This window comes from Candoia aspera, chromosome 3, assembly GCF_035149785.1.
Source record: "Candoia aspera isolate rCanAsp1 chromosome 3, rCanAsp1.hap2, whole genome shotgun sequence".
Taxonomy (NCBI): domain Eukaryota; kingdom Metazoa; phylum Chordata; class Lepidosauria; order Squamata; family Boidae; genus Candoia; species Candoia aspera.
In genome coordinates, this window is record NC_086155.1 from 4,328,367 (window position 1) to 4,341,466 (window position 13,100).

The 13,100-nt window shown below is 43.7% G+C and overlaps 1 protein-coding gene across 4 annotated transcripts in view; it reads left to right on the forward strand.

Moving 5' to 3' along the window:
* RTEL1 (regulator of telomere elongation helicase 1) overlaps window positions 1–13,100 on the forward strand; it is a 92,608-nt gene that overhangs the window by 31,631 nt on the left and 47,877 nt on the right. For all 4 annotated transcript variants that reach the window (XM_063296874.1, XM_063296877.1, XM_063296876.1 and 1 more), the window contains 2 exons: window positions 3,499–3,596; window positions 6,260–6,315. In XM_063296874.1, the coding sequence (XP_063152944.1) occupies window positions 3,499–3,596; window positions 6,260–6,315 (154 nt within the window). The remainder of the gene's footprint in view (window positions 1–3,498; window positions 3,597–6,259; window positions 6,316–13,100) is intronic.

The window sequence follows — 13,100 nt, forward strand, 5'->3', positions numbered from 1 at the left end:
GACCACCAGTAACAAACACTGGGGGCGTCTTCCCCGAAGATGGCCCGCCCTCCAGCTTCTGCCATAACAACCCCTACCCATCACCACCTCAATAGTATAACCTGCCCTCAACCCCCAGAGACTCCCCCCAGCCCCGCTCCTGCACCTCCAGAATCCCCAATCTGAAATAGGGGACCCTCCATCGACTCATACCCTCTCATGCATGCACAGTTACCCACAAGGTGATGGAAGGCCCTCCAGCGCACCAGGTCTCAGCCATCACCAACCCATTCGCCAGTCACTCCAATACCCCCACCTGCTTGGCCTCTCTCACTGGTTAGCCAGGGGGGTATCTCATGCACTCCTGCCCACCTCCTGCCTCTCACTCTGGAGGTGAATGCTCTCCCATGCCACACCTACACACACTCCCCAACCTCCCCCCCACCCCCGTCTCACCCTCAGGAGGGAGTCCTCACTCACACTGGGGGGCCCCTACAGCTCTCCACCGTTGCTGGGCAGTTAGGGAGGGGATGGCTATGTTTTCAATGCCAAGTCCCCCACTCCAGGTCACCAAGGCTTGTCATGCCAATGCCTGCACCCCTGGGTCTGTCACGTTGGCTGGTTGGTTCTCCCAGGCTCTCCCAGCCAGGCTGGCCTTCCACAACCGGTCTACCAGTCTGTCCCACCACTGGTCTACCACGCCAAGTTGCCTCACCAGACTAGCCCTCCGAGGCCAGTCTGCCACACTATCGGGCCGCTGGTCTGTTTTGCCACCAAACTCTCCCAGGCTGGTCCTCCGAGGCCGGCCGGCTGGTTCACTGTGCCACTGGTCCACTGCACCACCACCGCCCCACCATGCCTCCGAATCAGGTCCGCCATCCGATGTCCCCTCCGGGTCCCCCTGGGTCGCACTATTCAGGCTCCCCATGCCGTTAGGTTCCCCGGGGAGCTGCTGCACTGCTGGTGCGGTACCCCCTTCCAGGCTCATCACGTCACTGGGGCTCGCCCAGGCCCGCTGTCCTCCACTGCTCCGTTCAGGAGGCTCCTTCTGTCACCGACTCATCAAACACGAGGGGCCAGGGGTCCTCAAAAGTCTCCTCCTGGCCCTACAACTAAGAGTAAGGCCCGGCGGGGGAGGAGAAGGAAAGTGAAAAAGCTGTCCAAGCTACCTGCTATCACCATATCACCAATGATGTGCTGTATGAAATCTTGTAATCAGTTTCACTGGATGGCTTTGGTCCTAGTACTTTGAGAGAAGGAGGAAAACCACTTTATTTTATTTTATATTTATTTATTTGATTGATTGATTGATTGATTGATTTTTATCCTGCCTTTATTATTTTTATAAATAACTCAAGGTGGCGAACATACCTCATACTCCTTCCTCCTCCTATTTTCCCCACAACAACAACCCTGTGAGGTGGGCTGGGCTGAGAGAGAGTTACTGGCCCAAGGTCACCCAGCCGGCTTTCAGGCTTCAGGCGGGACTAGAACTCTCCTACCACGCCTGATTGGTTCAGTCATGTTGCCACTTAATCACTGTTTTTCCAAGCTGAAGAGTCCCAAACATTTTAGCCTAGTCTCGTAGGGAAAGTCCTCCCTCCCTTCCACTCAGCACAGTACTTCAGGATGCACGCATGCCGTAGATTTGTATAAGGGCATTGCAGTGCTAACATTTCATTTTCAATTCCTTTCCTAATGATCTCCAGCATGGAATTTGGCCTTTGCTTTTTCCGCAACTGCTACAAGCTGAGTCGACACTTTGAGCTATCTACAATGACCCCAAGATATTTCTATGTATATATTTAATAAATTTATATGACCACCCATGTCAAATACGGATCTCATTAACTCCATCAACACAGACACAGACACTTGCATTACATACGTGACACACACAGTTCATAAATGTACGTTATAATTCGGTAATTACCTTTAATGCTGAGGCCTAAGAGAAATAGGAGAACTTAGCATAAAGAACAGCAACAATAGTACATCTTACGAAGAGCTAAGCGCAATCTAATGCAGAAGTACACCATTTCCCAGCTCATGTGTGCAGTGCTGAAGACCAGGTGTAGTTCTAACACCTCCAGCTTCAAGGAACTACCAAGGAGACAAATAACCAAGCTGATTGTTTCAACAATCAGTCGATGTTCCCTAGTTGGGTAAGGAAACGTCTGCAAGCCAACAACCAAGCTCAGAGAGCACCAAGGGCTCCACAGTGATGGTCTCAGCTGTGAAGCTCGTGGGGTGATCTGCCAAATCCAGCCCTTCTTAACTTTTTGCCCCGGGAGGAACCCTTGAAATATTTTTCAGGCCTCGGGGAGCCCCTGCACATTCAGCCTCAAACAGAGGCCAGAAGTTACTAAATTATTATGCACATTTCATGTGTAGGCCCGTATACATGCATTATTTTAATCAGTATTTATTTTTAGTTTTATTTTAAACCTCCCGGAGTCGCTCTTTGAGTGAGATGGGCGGTGACGAAATTTGAAATATAAATAAATAAATAATCGTGTTCTTAAATTAAAAATAAAGAATGAAACTTACCTCTTTGATGTGAAGTTGCCCAAATTTGAAATAATTTTTTTAAATAAATCATGATCTCCCAGGGAAACCCTAGTGACCTCTCGTGGAACCCGAGGGTGCCACGGAACCCTGGTTGAAGAACCCTGATCAAATGTATCATAGTCTAACCTCTTAACTGAGGGTTGTTTGGGGTGTGTGTGGCAAGACCAGTGCATTCTGTCTTGGATTCTTGGTTTCTTGAAAAAGAAAAAGGTGAGGACTATAAAATAGCTTTCTTTAAGCTTTTGCCTTTTCAGAAAAAGAGATTTCTAGTCTTTATTTTTATGGAGACTTAATAAATTGAAAGCTTTGGAAAGAGTTATTTTTATTACTGAATGACTGTACAGAATTCATTTATTATAATCATATCCTGCCTTCCCTTCAGGAACTCCATGCAATGGCCACTATCCTCCTCTTCCACATGTCATCCTCACAACAACCTGGGAGGGAAGTAAGGCTGAAAAGTATCTGTGTAAACCCATTGACTTCCCTCTTGTTGACCCAGAGCTAAGATTAATCAAATCAAATTTTATTTTACAGCCAAAAGGTCTGAAAAAACTAAGATTAATAACTCTTAACTGAATTCTAGCCTTATTGCGACTGGCGTATTTTTAAATCCGAAATTATTTCAGAATAGTTTGTTTTAAGACTAGATGCAGTGTCTTAAAGCCTGGGAAAGTTGTTGCAAAATGAGATGGGGCTTTCTGCTATCTTGCACTTCCAATTAGGCATGGAGCTATAAAGTTTACTATTTTGTCACCCTCCCTTTTTCCTTTTTCAATCCAATGTCAAGTGTGGGTGGCGCAGTGATGGTTTGTGGCAAGTAAAAAAAACATCGGATTTTGTGAGCAAAGAATAACAGCATGGTTTTCATCCTACAGAGAAAGGAAGGCAGTTTCAGGATGTGCTAAAAATACTTTCTTAACAGTATGTTTCTGCTTGAATTTCTAGCTACATATTTGACTTGTTTGCAAAGGCTCAAATCACATTCCAGACCCAGAATTCTCTCATTGAAGCACTGGAACAAATTGTGCAATATTTAGCAGGCCGTAAGTATAGATACCATTGTTAGGGAAAAAAGGTCACGGGGAGGGTGGAAAAGTTTGGAACAAACGTAATATGGGATTGTGAGAAGTAATAATTTTGTGCCATCTGGTCTGGGCAACACTGTGGTTGACAGAAAGGAAGCAGGCCAGAGTCTGGGTGCGTGGGAGTAGGAGGCTTAGTGATCTATCATTGTCTTAGAAGGTCAAGGAACCTTGTGGTCATACTGGTTGATTCATCAGTCTCAGCTCTGTTGGATGAAGGTGGCCTCCTCACATTTTCCCTAAATAGGAGCTCTGTTGCAGTGGGTGGCATGCTGAGCTGCCTTTGGAACAGCCCAGGAATTGCAGTGGGTGTAAGCAGGGCCATGATATTAACTGGAACAGGACACTTGGATAACCTTTTGGTAAGGGGTATTAGCTCTGGGGTTTTGGTCCTCCTGGATCTGGTGTGATGTCATCATTGACTCTAGCTGGTGGGAAAAGGATTGGTACACAATTTGGGGGTCCTCCTGGGCTTGCAGCTACTGCTCAAAGAGCAGGTGGCAGCTGGGGCAGCAGAATCTTTGTAAAGATTCATCTTGTGCCCCAGGTGCACCCATTCTTTGACTGGGAGACCTTGCTCACAGTCACTCACATCCTGGTCACTTCCTGGCTGGATTACCGCAACACACTCTACATGAGGCTGCCCTTGAAGAGTATCCGGAAGTTAGAACTGGTCCAGAATGCAGCAGCTGTGGCCTCTCCATGGTTTGCCTGTATTACACGGCTGCTGCACAAGCTGCACTTTTCAGTGCCATCCAAGGTGCCGGTTATCCTCTTTAAAGCCCTGCATGGCACAGGGCCAGGTTATTTGCAGGACCGCCTCTCCCTGTTCTACCAGGTCAGAGAGGATGGGCACCCTCCAGGTCCTTTCTGTTTTTTATTGATAAATTTGTGTGCTGCCCAACTCCCAATGACTCTGGGCAGCTTGGTGCCACCAAATGTGGCCATCTGGTGGGATCCAGGAAGCGTGCCTTTTCCATAGAGACCCTTACCCTATGGAATACACTTCCCCCTGGGATCTGGCAGGCCCCCTACCCTCCTAGCAAGCCTGGAAGAGCCGGCTCTTCCTGCAAGGAGGGGAAGTTGAGGGGAGGCTGGGCCCCAGTGGGATTGAATGTGGATGTATGGAGGTATGTTTGCTTCTGGGGTGCCGGGAGGTTTTGTTACAGTTTTAGGGGTTTTTTATGTTTTTATGTTTTATCTTTGTTTTCAGTTACAGCATATATTATGGACAGCCATATACGTCGGTTAAATAAATGAAGGAAAGTAAATTAGCTGCACTGGCTGCAAATCTAACTTAAAGCCTCATTTCCATCTTTGCACCCCTTAATGCAAACATGGACAACTTCTTGCAGAGAAAGCCGCAACCGCACTTTTTAAAGAGGAACTTAGTTTCCTGGGGCTGCAGGAAGAGATGGTTGATGCTGTGAAGGCCCTGGAGTGAGCTGGGGCAAAGATTCTGCCCTTCCTGAAAGGTTACGGTTTAAGGGGCAAAATGAGTGCCTTAACATTTCCAGAAATTTCAGGTACCCATTTTGCTCCTAGACCCCAGAACTGGAAAATCGACTCAAATTTGGGAGGGCTTTAAGAAGTTAAATGAAGGCTTTAAGCAACTTACGGTACCCATTTTGTCCTTTAATCTTCTCCCTCTTCCTGTTCAAATGCCCCCAAATCAGGTTGAAAATCTAGGGGAGTTTTGGAAGCCACGCATAGCCACAGTCTCCCCTGCCCACATCTGCCAGTGGATCAGTTAACTTAAAGGTTGCTTTCTCTTGAATTTATCCATTAATGAAAGGGCAGTCCAAATTTTGGAGCCATTTCTGTAGAATATGTTAAGTGTTTTTGACAGGTTTTGACCTGCTAAGTACAATTTTCTCAGGATCGAAATAATCCACTTAAGCATTCCTCTTAAAACCAAGGGTAAACAAAACTGTTTAAAGACTTCTGATTAAATATATGTGCAAGTTAATATTAAGGAATATTAACTCAAAAGCCTTTGAGATGCAGAAATGAAAATTAACTTGATTCCCACATTCACCATAGTGTGAACCCTCTCAAGTGTGTGCATAATATCAACAAGAAATTGTAAGTGAAATCTTTGCTTTTCTTCTTCGCACTTCAGTTTACATTTTCAGTGTAAACTTTCACGTGCCTCAGTGGGTTATGGCATCTGATTGAGTTTGTCTAGCCTTGGAAACTATTTAGGGTCAGTCCTGGTTGGTACCTGGATGAGAGACCACCAGGAAAACCCAGGGCTGTAGGGTAGTTGAAAAAGCATCTTGGAAGAAGGCAATGGCAAACGTTTTCTGTTATTGTCACCAAGAAACTTCCATGAAGTTGCCAGGAGTTGAGCTCTTCTGTATTTGATGTCCCCCCCTTCTCTTAACAATTATAATTTGATGTCAGTTTTTGGAGGGGCTTTGGGGGGCTGAATTGATGGAGGCTTCAGATTGTCATCTCTGTGGTCAGAATTTCAGGTAATTTTATTTAACACCATCTTCTAAACTTCCTATATATATGGTAGTGAATACCAAAACATGGAGAACAGGATATTAAATGCATGTTTGTCATGTGCACAGATATTGGATATATGGAAATCATGTTTTAATACTTTTTTACTCTAGGTACTGGGATATTCACCAACACTGCCGGATTGCATAAATTTGTGGATGTAATTCAGGTAAACATTTGTCTGGCTTCTATAGTGGTTGTGTCCAAAGGCTGAAAGATGTTATTGAAAGAGAATTTAGAAAGTCAGGTGTTTGTGGGTAAAGGATTTGGGAAATAACTTCTTGATCTGCATCATGTAAATGTGAGGCAAGTTGATACTTACCAACTAGGATAGTCAAAACCACCTTTGTGATTATATTTGGCCTACAATTGTGTGTAGTTGTGACACTAGAGGTTGCATAGGATTGTCTCCCTGTGATAAAGAGTCGTTATACGCGAGATGGGCGGTAGAGAAATTTAATAATAAATAAATAAATATATCATGAAAATTGTGTTTGTCTTCTGGCAATAACTGGAATAGCGTTCATTAGGCTGCATTTGTGTGTTTTGGGAACTAATACACACCTCTAAATATACACACACACAGAGCGAGGGGGATATGAGAGAGAGAGGGAGAGGTTCACTGGAGGAGATAAGGTTGAACTTGTACAATCGAAGCTTCTACAGGATATGTTGATGGTCACCAACTTTACGTGGCTGTAGAAAGGAGATTAGACCCAGTCTTGGAGGTTATGGCTATCAGCTCGGACCAGTCAGGATGGCTGTCTGCTGCAAAGTGAACAGTGATTACCAGCTGCTGGAGAATTGTTGCGGGAGAGGACTGTTAATTTTGCTATCAGTTATTTCTCTAGTTTTGAGAAACCCACTGCATCTAAAAAAAAAATCGCATAATCTAGTAGTGAATTATCCAGAAATTTCTTAAGTTGGATCAATTAATAACATGTTATAATCTTAGAACAGGTCCATGAATGGATAATGCCACATCACAAAGGACATTGGCTCCTGTATGTTTTCTCTTAACCGAAGAGGAGTCCGTTATCCTGTAAACAGAATACCGTAAAAGCTCTCTCTTAAAATGACTGTATACAGGCAGAGTAGAAGGCAGTGCCTTCCTCCAAGCCTTACGTCCATGGAACTTTGGCTTCATTTTATCTCTTTGTTGGTAAGACTTCTATTCCTGCTTCATTTGAACAAACCATTGTACAGTCAATAAGTACAAGGAACACAATAATCTTGCCAGAATGAAATACCGTAACAATCCAATGAAGCGATAACAAACAAAAACTTCAATGCGAATTGCGGGGCCTCTCTCACTTAGACTACATTAATCACCAAAGGCTTGAGAGAAGAGCCGTGTCTTGATACGACTTCTGAAGGTGTGAGGGTAGGGGCCGCTTTCTAACTCTGAATATTTTTCCCATTTCTATTGAGAAATAGCTTCTGTGTTCCTATATAGTAAATAACTAGATTTACTCAGAATTATTTTTTGTAAACCCCAAACCAAAATCTCAGTCTGTTTCTTTCTTTTCTTTTCTTTTTTGTAAATCGGTAGGTCCTAAGCAGACTTTTTAGATCTCAAAATACTGAAAGGGCGTGGGACTGCGATTCATTTTCGTCACATGCTTCTGCACAGAATTGCATTTCGTCTGAATTTTAGTAGCACCTACATTCTAGTAACATACTTAGTTATACCTTCATTTCAGTAATGCACTTTAATAACACAGTTGTTTATGTGGGTGTGGTTGTGTAAATGATACGGATAATATTTAAGGGGCATTGAAATATCTTCTCAGCACTCAGCGGTAGACCAGGTCAGGAAACAGCCCCTGCATGAACTGCTGGAATTATTGTTATAGGGTGTGCTAACGGAATCATAAGAGAGATTCTTTCTCTGTCCTTATACTAAGGAGAATGGAGGTGGGGCTATCTTGATTATTTTCCCCACCCCTCGCCTCTACCTCCTTCAAAGCCATCTCTGTACTCCTCTACAACTTCTAATATAAAAAATAAATTCTTCAAGTTATATAGTTGGTCCGAAATTGCACTGTATTATTACTTGTTCATAGAAATAAAGGCCACATGCTTTAAACATAGTATTAATATAGACATTTTGCCAATAATTGAAGCGTTTAGTAGGAGCTTTTCCCAGAATGCCAGAATATGGTAAAGCAGTATGATAAGGCTGGCTTATTCTGGGAGTTGAAGTCCACCCATCTTAAAGTTGCCAAGGTTGAGAAACGCTGTGATAAAGTAACTTAAACTAGTATGTAGAGTGGTATGTAAGCACTGGAATGCAGTGTTTATATTAATTTTTCTTCTTGATTTTCATTATTCTCGATGTTTTTCTAACTACCACTAGATGACTCTCTAAGCTATAGTTTACACTGAGTAAATCAGGATGGAAGAGGTACAGTGTTTGGTCAAAAACAATTCAACCATCTAAAAAGTGGCTTCCAATTGGGCAGCTTGCTATATTATTTTTAAATCTGAAAATGCTTCTTTGTAGTGTTTTTCAAACTCGGCAACTTGAAGATGTGTGGACTTCAATTTGTATTGGCTGGGAATTCTGGGAGTTGAAGTCCACACATCTTCAAGTTGCCGAGTTTGAAAAACACTGCTTTAGACTCTATGGTGATATCTACTGTAGCAATTGATAGATTGATTGATTGATTATGTGCCATCAAGTTGTTTTCAATGCCTAGTGACCACATAGATAGATGCATACATTAGCAAAAAACAGAAGTAGCTTTTTCATTGCAACAATTATGCTTTTTCTCACCTGCAAAGGTCTAAAGGGTTTATTAACTGCATTAGTATAATTAATTACAAATCCAGTGGCACCACAATTCCTGTCTGGTGGTTGCATTGACAGTACAGTACATGCTTCACCCGATTCCCAAATTTTCTAGGTTTGCACAGTACATTGAAGTGTTAATATGTTTTCTACTACAGATTAAGGTTACTATGGTAACTAATCATTTTGGCCGGGTGAAGAGATTGAATTTAATTGTCCTCTTTTCGGATGTTAATTTTTGCACCTGGGGAGAAGAACTTGCCTGGACTTGTTTTAGTTTCAGTTTCCCTTCTGTGTAGGCATGTAGAGAGTTAAGCAGCTATCACTGAGAGCCTGTAAATATGTTTCTTTTCTGTAAATAAAATTACTTTTATAGAAATGCCTGGTGTGTGACTTTTCTGATCTCTCCTGGGCCAAAGACTTTCCCATCAATCTGCCAACAGGTTATGGGCCCAGTAAACAGCCCAGTAAGCCCAGTAAAACCCAGAGAGAATAGAGAGATCAGCTCCACACCTCATGCAGAATTTAAAGGCAGGTAGCAAAGACATGTGAAGATTTTCTTTGGAGCCACCTGGAGATTTTCCAGCAACTGCCGATCTACAGGACAAAGAAGCCAGCTGAGGTGACTGGCAAAAGAAGGAAGAAGCATGGCTACCTCCCAGCCCTCAGCGATGCCTCTGGAGCGCCTATCAGAGACCAACTATTTGAATTGGGCCCTGAAGACGGAGATGTATCTTCGCAGAGAGAATCTTTGGCTGCCAATTGGTGAGCAAACCCCCCAGAATCCCAGTGCTGAATGGCTGAGACAGGATGAGCGGGCTAGAGCCACCATTATCTTGGGAGTTGAGGACAATCAGCTAGTCCACGTGCGAGGCATGCAGTCTGCAAAGCAACTTTGGGACACTTTGAGGGACTTGTATGTAAAGGCAACAGCAGGGAGTAAAGTTACCCTGACGAAAAAGCTGTACAGAGCCTACCTTGCAGAAGGAGATAGCCTTCCTGAGCACCTGCATCATATTCAGCAGCTGTTTGTTGAGTTGCAGAAGAGAGGAATGGAATTTACAGCTCTCACAAAATCATATATCCTCCTGTCCTCACTGGATGAAACGTGGGACACGCTGATTTGTACCCTGGAGGCTATGCCTGAAGCAGACCTCACCCCATCGTATGTTACACAGCGCTTACTCGCTGAATGGGAGAAGAGAGAGGAAAGATTCCCCCCCATCTCTTCTGGAAAGCTGCAATACCAGAAAATGAGGGAAAAGAAGGGAAAGGAACCTGAGGCCACAGCGCTAGCCAGCCAGCAATGCTTCACTTGTGGTTCAGCTGGACATTTGCAGAAAGACTGCCTTGAGACCCAAGAGTAGAAAGACACAGAAGAAGAACACAAGGGCAACACAGAAGAAGGCTCTTCAGGCAACCCAGATTGCACAGGTTGCTGAGAAGGGTAATTCTGATGTATGGGTGTTAGATTCTGGGGCCAGTTGTCATTTATGTAATTGTAAAAGCTCAATTCAAATTCAGGGCAAGCCATCTAACATCACAGTGATCCAAATATATGCCCCAACCACAAATGCTGAAGAAGCTAAGTAGAGCAGTTCTATGAGGATCTGCAGCACCTACTGGACAACATGCCTAAAAGAGATGTTATTTTCATCACAGGAGACTGGAATGCTAAGGTGGGCAGTCAAATGACACCTGGAATTACAGGTAAGCATGGCCTGGAAGAACAAAACGAAGCAGGACATAGGCTGATAGAATTTTGCCAAGACAATTCACTCTGCATAACAAACACTCTCTTCCAACAACCTAAGAGACGGCTTTATACATGGACTTCACCAGATGGACAACACCGAAATCAGATTGACTAGATCCTTTGCAGCCAAAGGTGGCGGACATCTGTACAGTCGGTAAAAACAAGACCTGGAGCTGACTGTAGTTCAGATCACGAACTTCTTCTTGCACAATTTAGGATCAGACTAAAGAGATTAGGGAAGACCCACAGATCAGCTAGATATGAGCTCACTAATATTCCTAAGGAATATGCCGTGGAGGTGAAGAATCGATTTAAGGGACTGGACTTAGTAGATAGGGTCCCGGAAGAACTCTGGACAGAAGTTCGCAGCATTGTTCAGGAGGCGGCAACAAAATACATCCCAAAGAAAGAGAAAACCAAGAAGGCAAAATGGCTGTCTGCTGAGACACTAGAAGTAGCCCAAGAAAGAAGGAAAGCAAAAGGCAACAGTGATAGGGGGAGATATGCCCAATTAAATGCAAAATTCCAGAGGTTAGCCAGAAGAGATAAGGAATTATTTTTAAATAAGCAATGTGCGGAAGTGGAAGAAGACAATAGAATAGGAAGGACAAGAGACCTCTTCCAGAAAATTAGAAACATTGGAGGTAAATTCCAGGCAAAAATGGGTATGATCAAAAACAAAGATGGCAAAGACCTAACAGAAGAAGAAGAGATCAAGAAAAGGTGGCAAGAATATACGGAAGACCTGTATAGGAAGGATAACAATATCGGGGATAGCTTTGACGGTGTGGTCAGTGAGCTAGAGCCAGACATCCTGAAGAGTGAGGTTGAGTGGGCCTTAAGAAGCATTGCTAATAACAAGGCAGCAGGAGACGACGGCATCCCAGCTGAACTGTTCAAAATCTTGCAAGATGATGCTGTCAAGGTAATGCATGCTATATGCCAGCAAATTTGGAAAACACAAGAATGGCCATCAGATTGGAAAAAATCAACTTATATCCCCATACCAAAAAAGGGAAACACTAAAGAATGTTCAAACTATCGAACAGTGGCACTCATTTACATGCCAGTAAGGTAATGCTCAAGATCCTTCAGGGTGGACCAGAACAAATTGTGGCAAGTTCTTAGTGGTATGGGGATACCAAGTCATCTTGTCTGCCTCCTGAAGAATCTGTATAACGACCAAGCAGCAACAGTAAGAACAGACCACGGAACAACGGACTGGTTTAAGATTGGGAAAGGAGTACGGCAGGGCTGTATACTCTCACCCTACCTATTCAACTTGTACGCAGAACACATCATGCGACATGCTGGCCTTGAGGAATCCAAGGCTGGAGTTAAAATCGCGGGAAGAAACATTAACAATCTCAGATATGCAGATGATACCACTTTGATGGCTGAAAGTGAAGAGGAACTGAGGAGCCTTATGATGAAGGTGAAAGAAGAAAGTGCAAAAGCTGGCTTGCAGCTAAAAAAAAACCCAAGATTATGGCAACCAGCTTGATTGATAACTGGCAAATAGAGGGAGAAAATGTAGAAGCAGTGAAAGACTTTGTATTTCTAGGTGCAAAGATTACTGCCGATGCTGACTGCAGTCAGGAAATCAGAAGACGCTTAATCCTTGGGAGAAGAGCAGTGACAAATCTCGATAAAATAGTTAAGAGCAGAGACATCACACTGACAACAAAGGTCCGCATAGTTAAAGCAATGGTGTTCCCCGTAGTAACATATGGCTGCGAGAGCTGGACCATAAGGAAGGCTGAGAGAAGGAAGATCGATGCTTTTGAACTGTGGTGTTGGAGGAAATTTCTGAGAGTGCCTTGGACTGCCAGAAGATCAAACCAGTCCATCCTCCAGGAAATAAAGCCAGACTGCTCACTTGAGGGAATGATATTAAAGGCAAAACTGAAATACTTTGGCCACATAATGAGAAGACAGGACACCCTGGAGAAGATGGTGATGCTGGGGAGAGTGGAGGGCAAAAGGAAGAGGGGCCGACCAAGGGCAAGATGGATGGAGGATATTCTAGAGGTGACGGACTCGTCCCTGGGGGAGCTGGGGGTGTTGACAACCGACAGGAAGCTCTGGCGTGGGCTGGTCCATGAAGTCACGAAGAGTCGGAAGCGACTAAACGAATAAACAACAAAAAAAGCTATTTTGTGTCACTGTCTAAAACTGAAAGACAAAGTGTATCTTTGGCTGATGGGTCTGTGACCAAAATTATGGGACAAGGCGACTTGTATTTATCCTGCTTGGGAGAAACTGTAAAAGGTGTGTTGTATGTGCCAAATTTACAATCAAACCTTTTATCTGTGGCACAATTGGCTGCAACAGGGTATGTCATAACATTTAAGAAAAATGGTTGTGAGATACATAAAAATGGAAAATTGTGTGCTACTGGTAT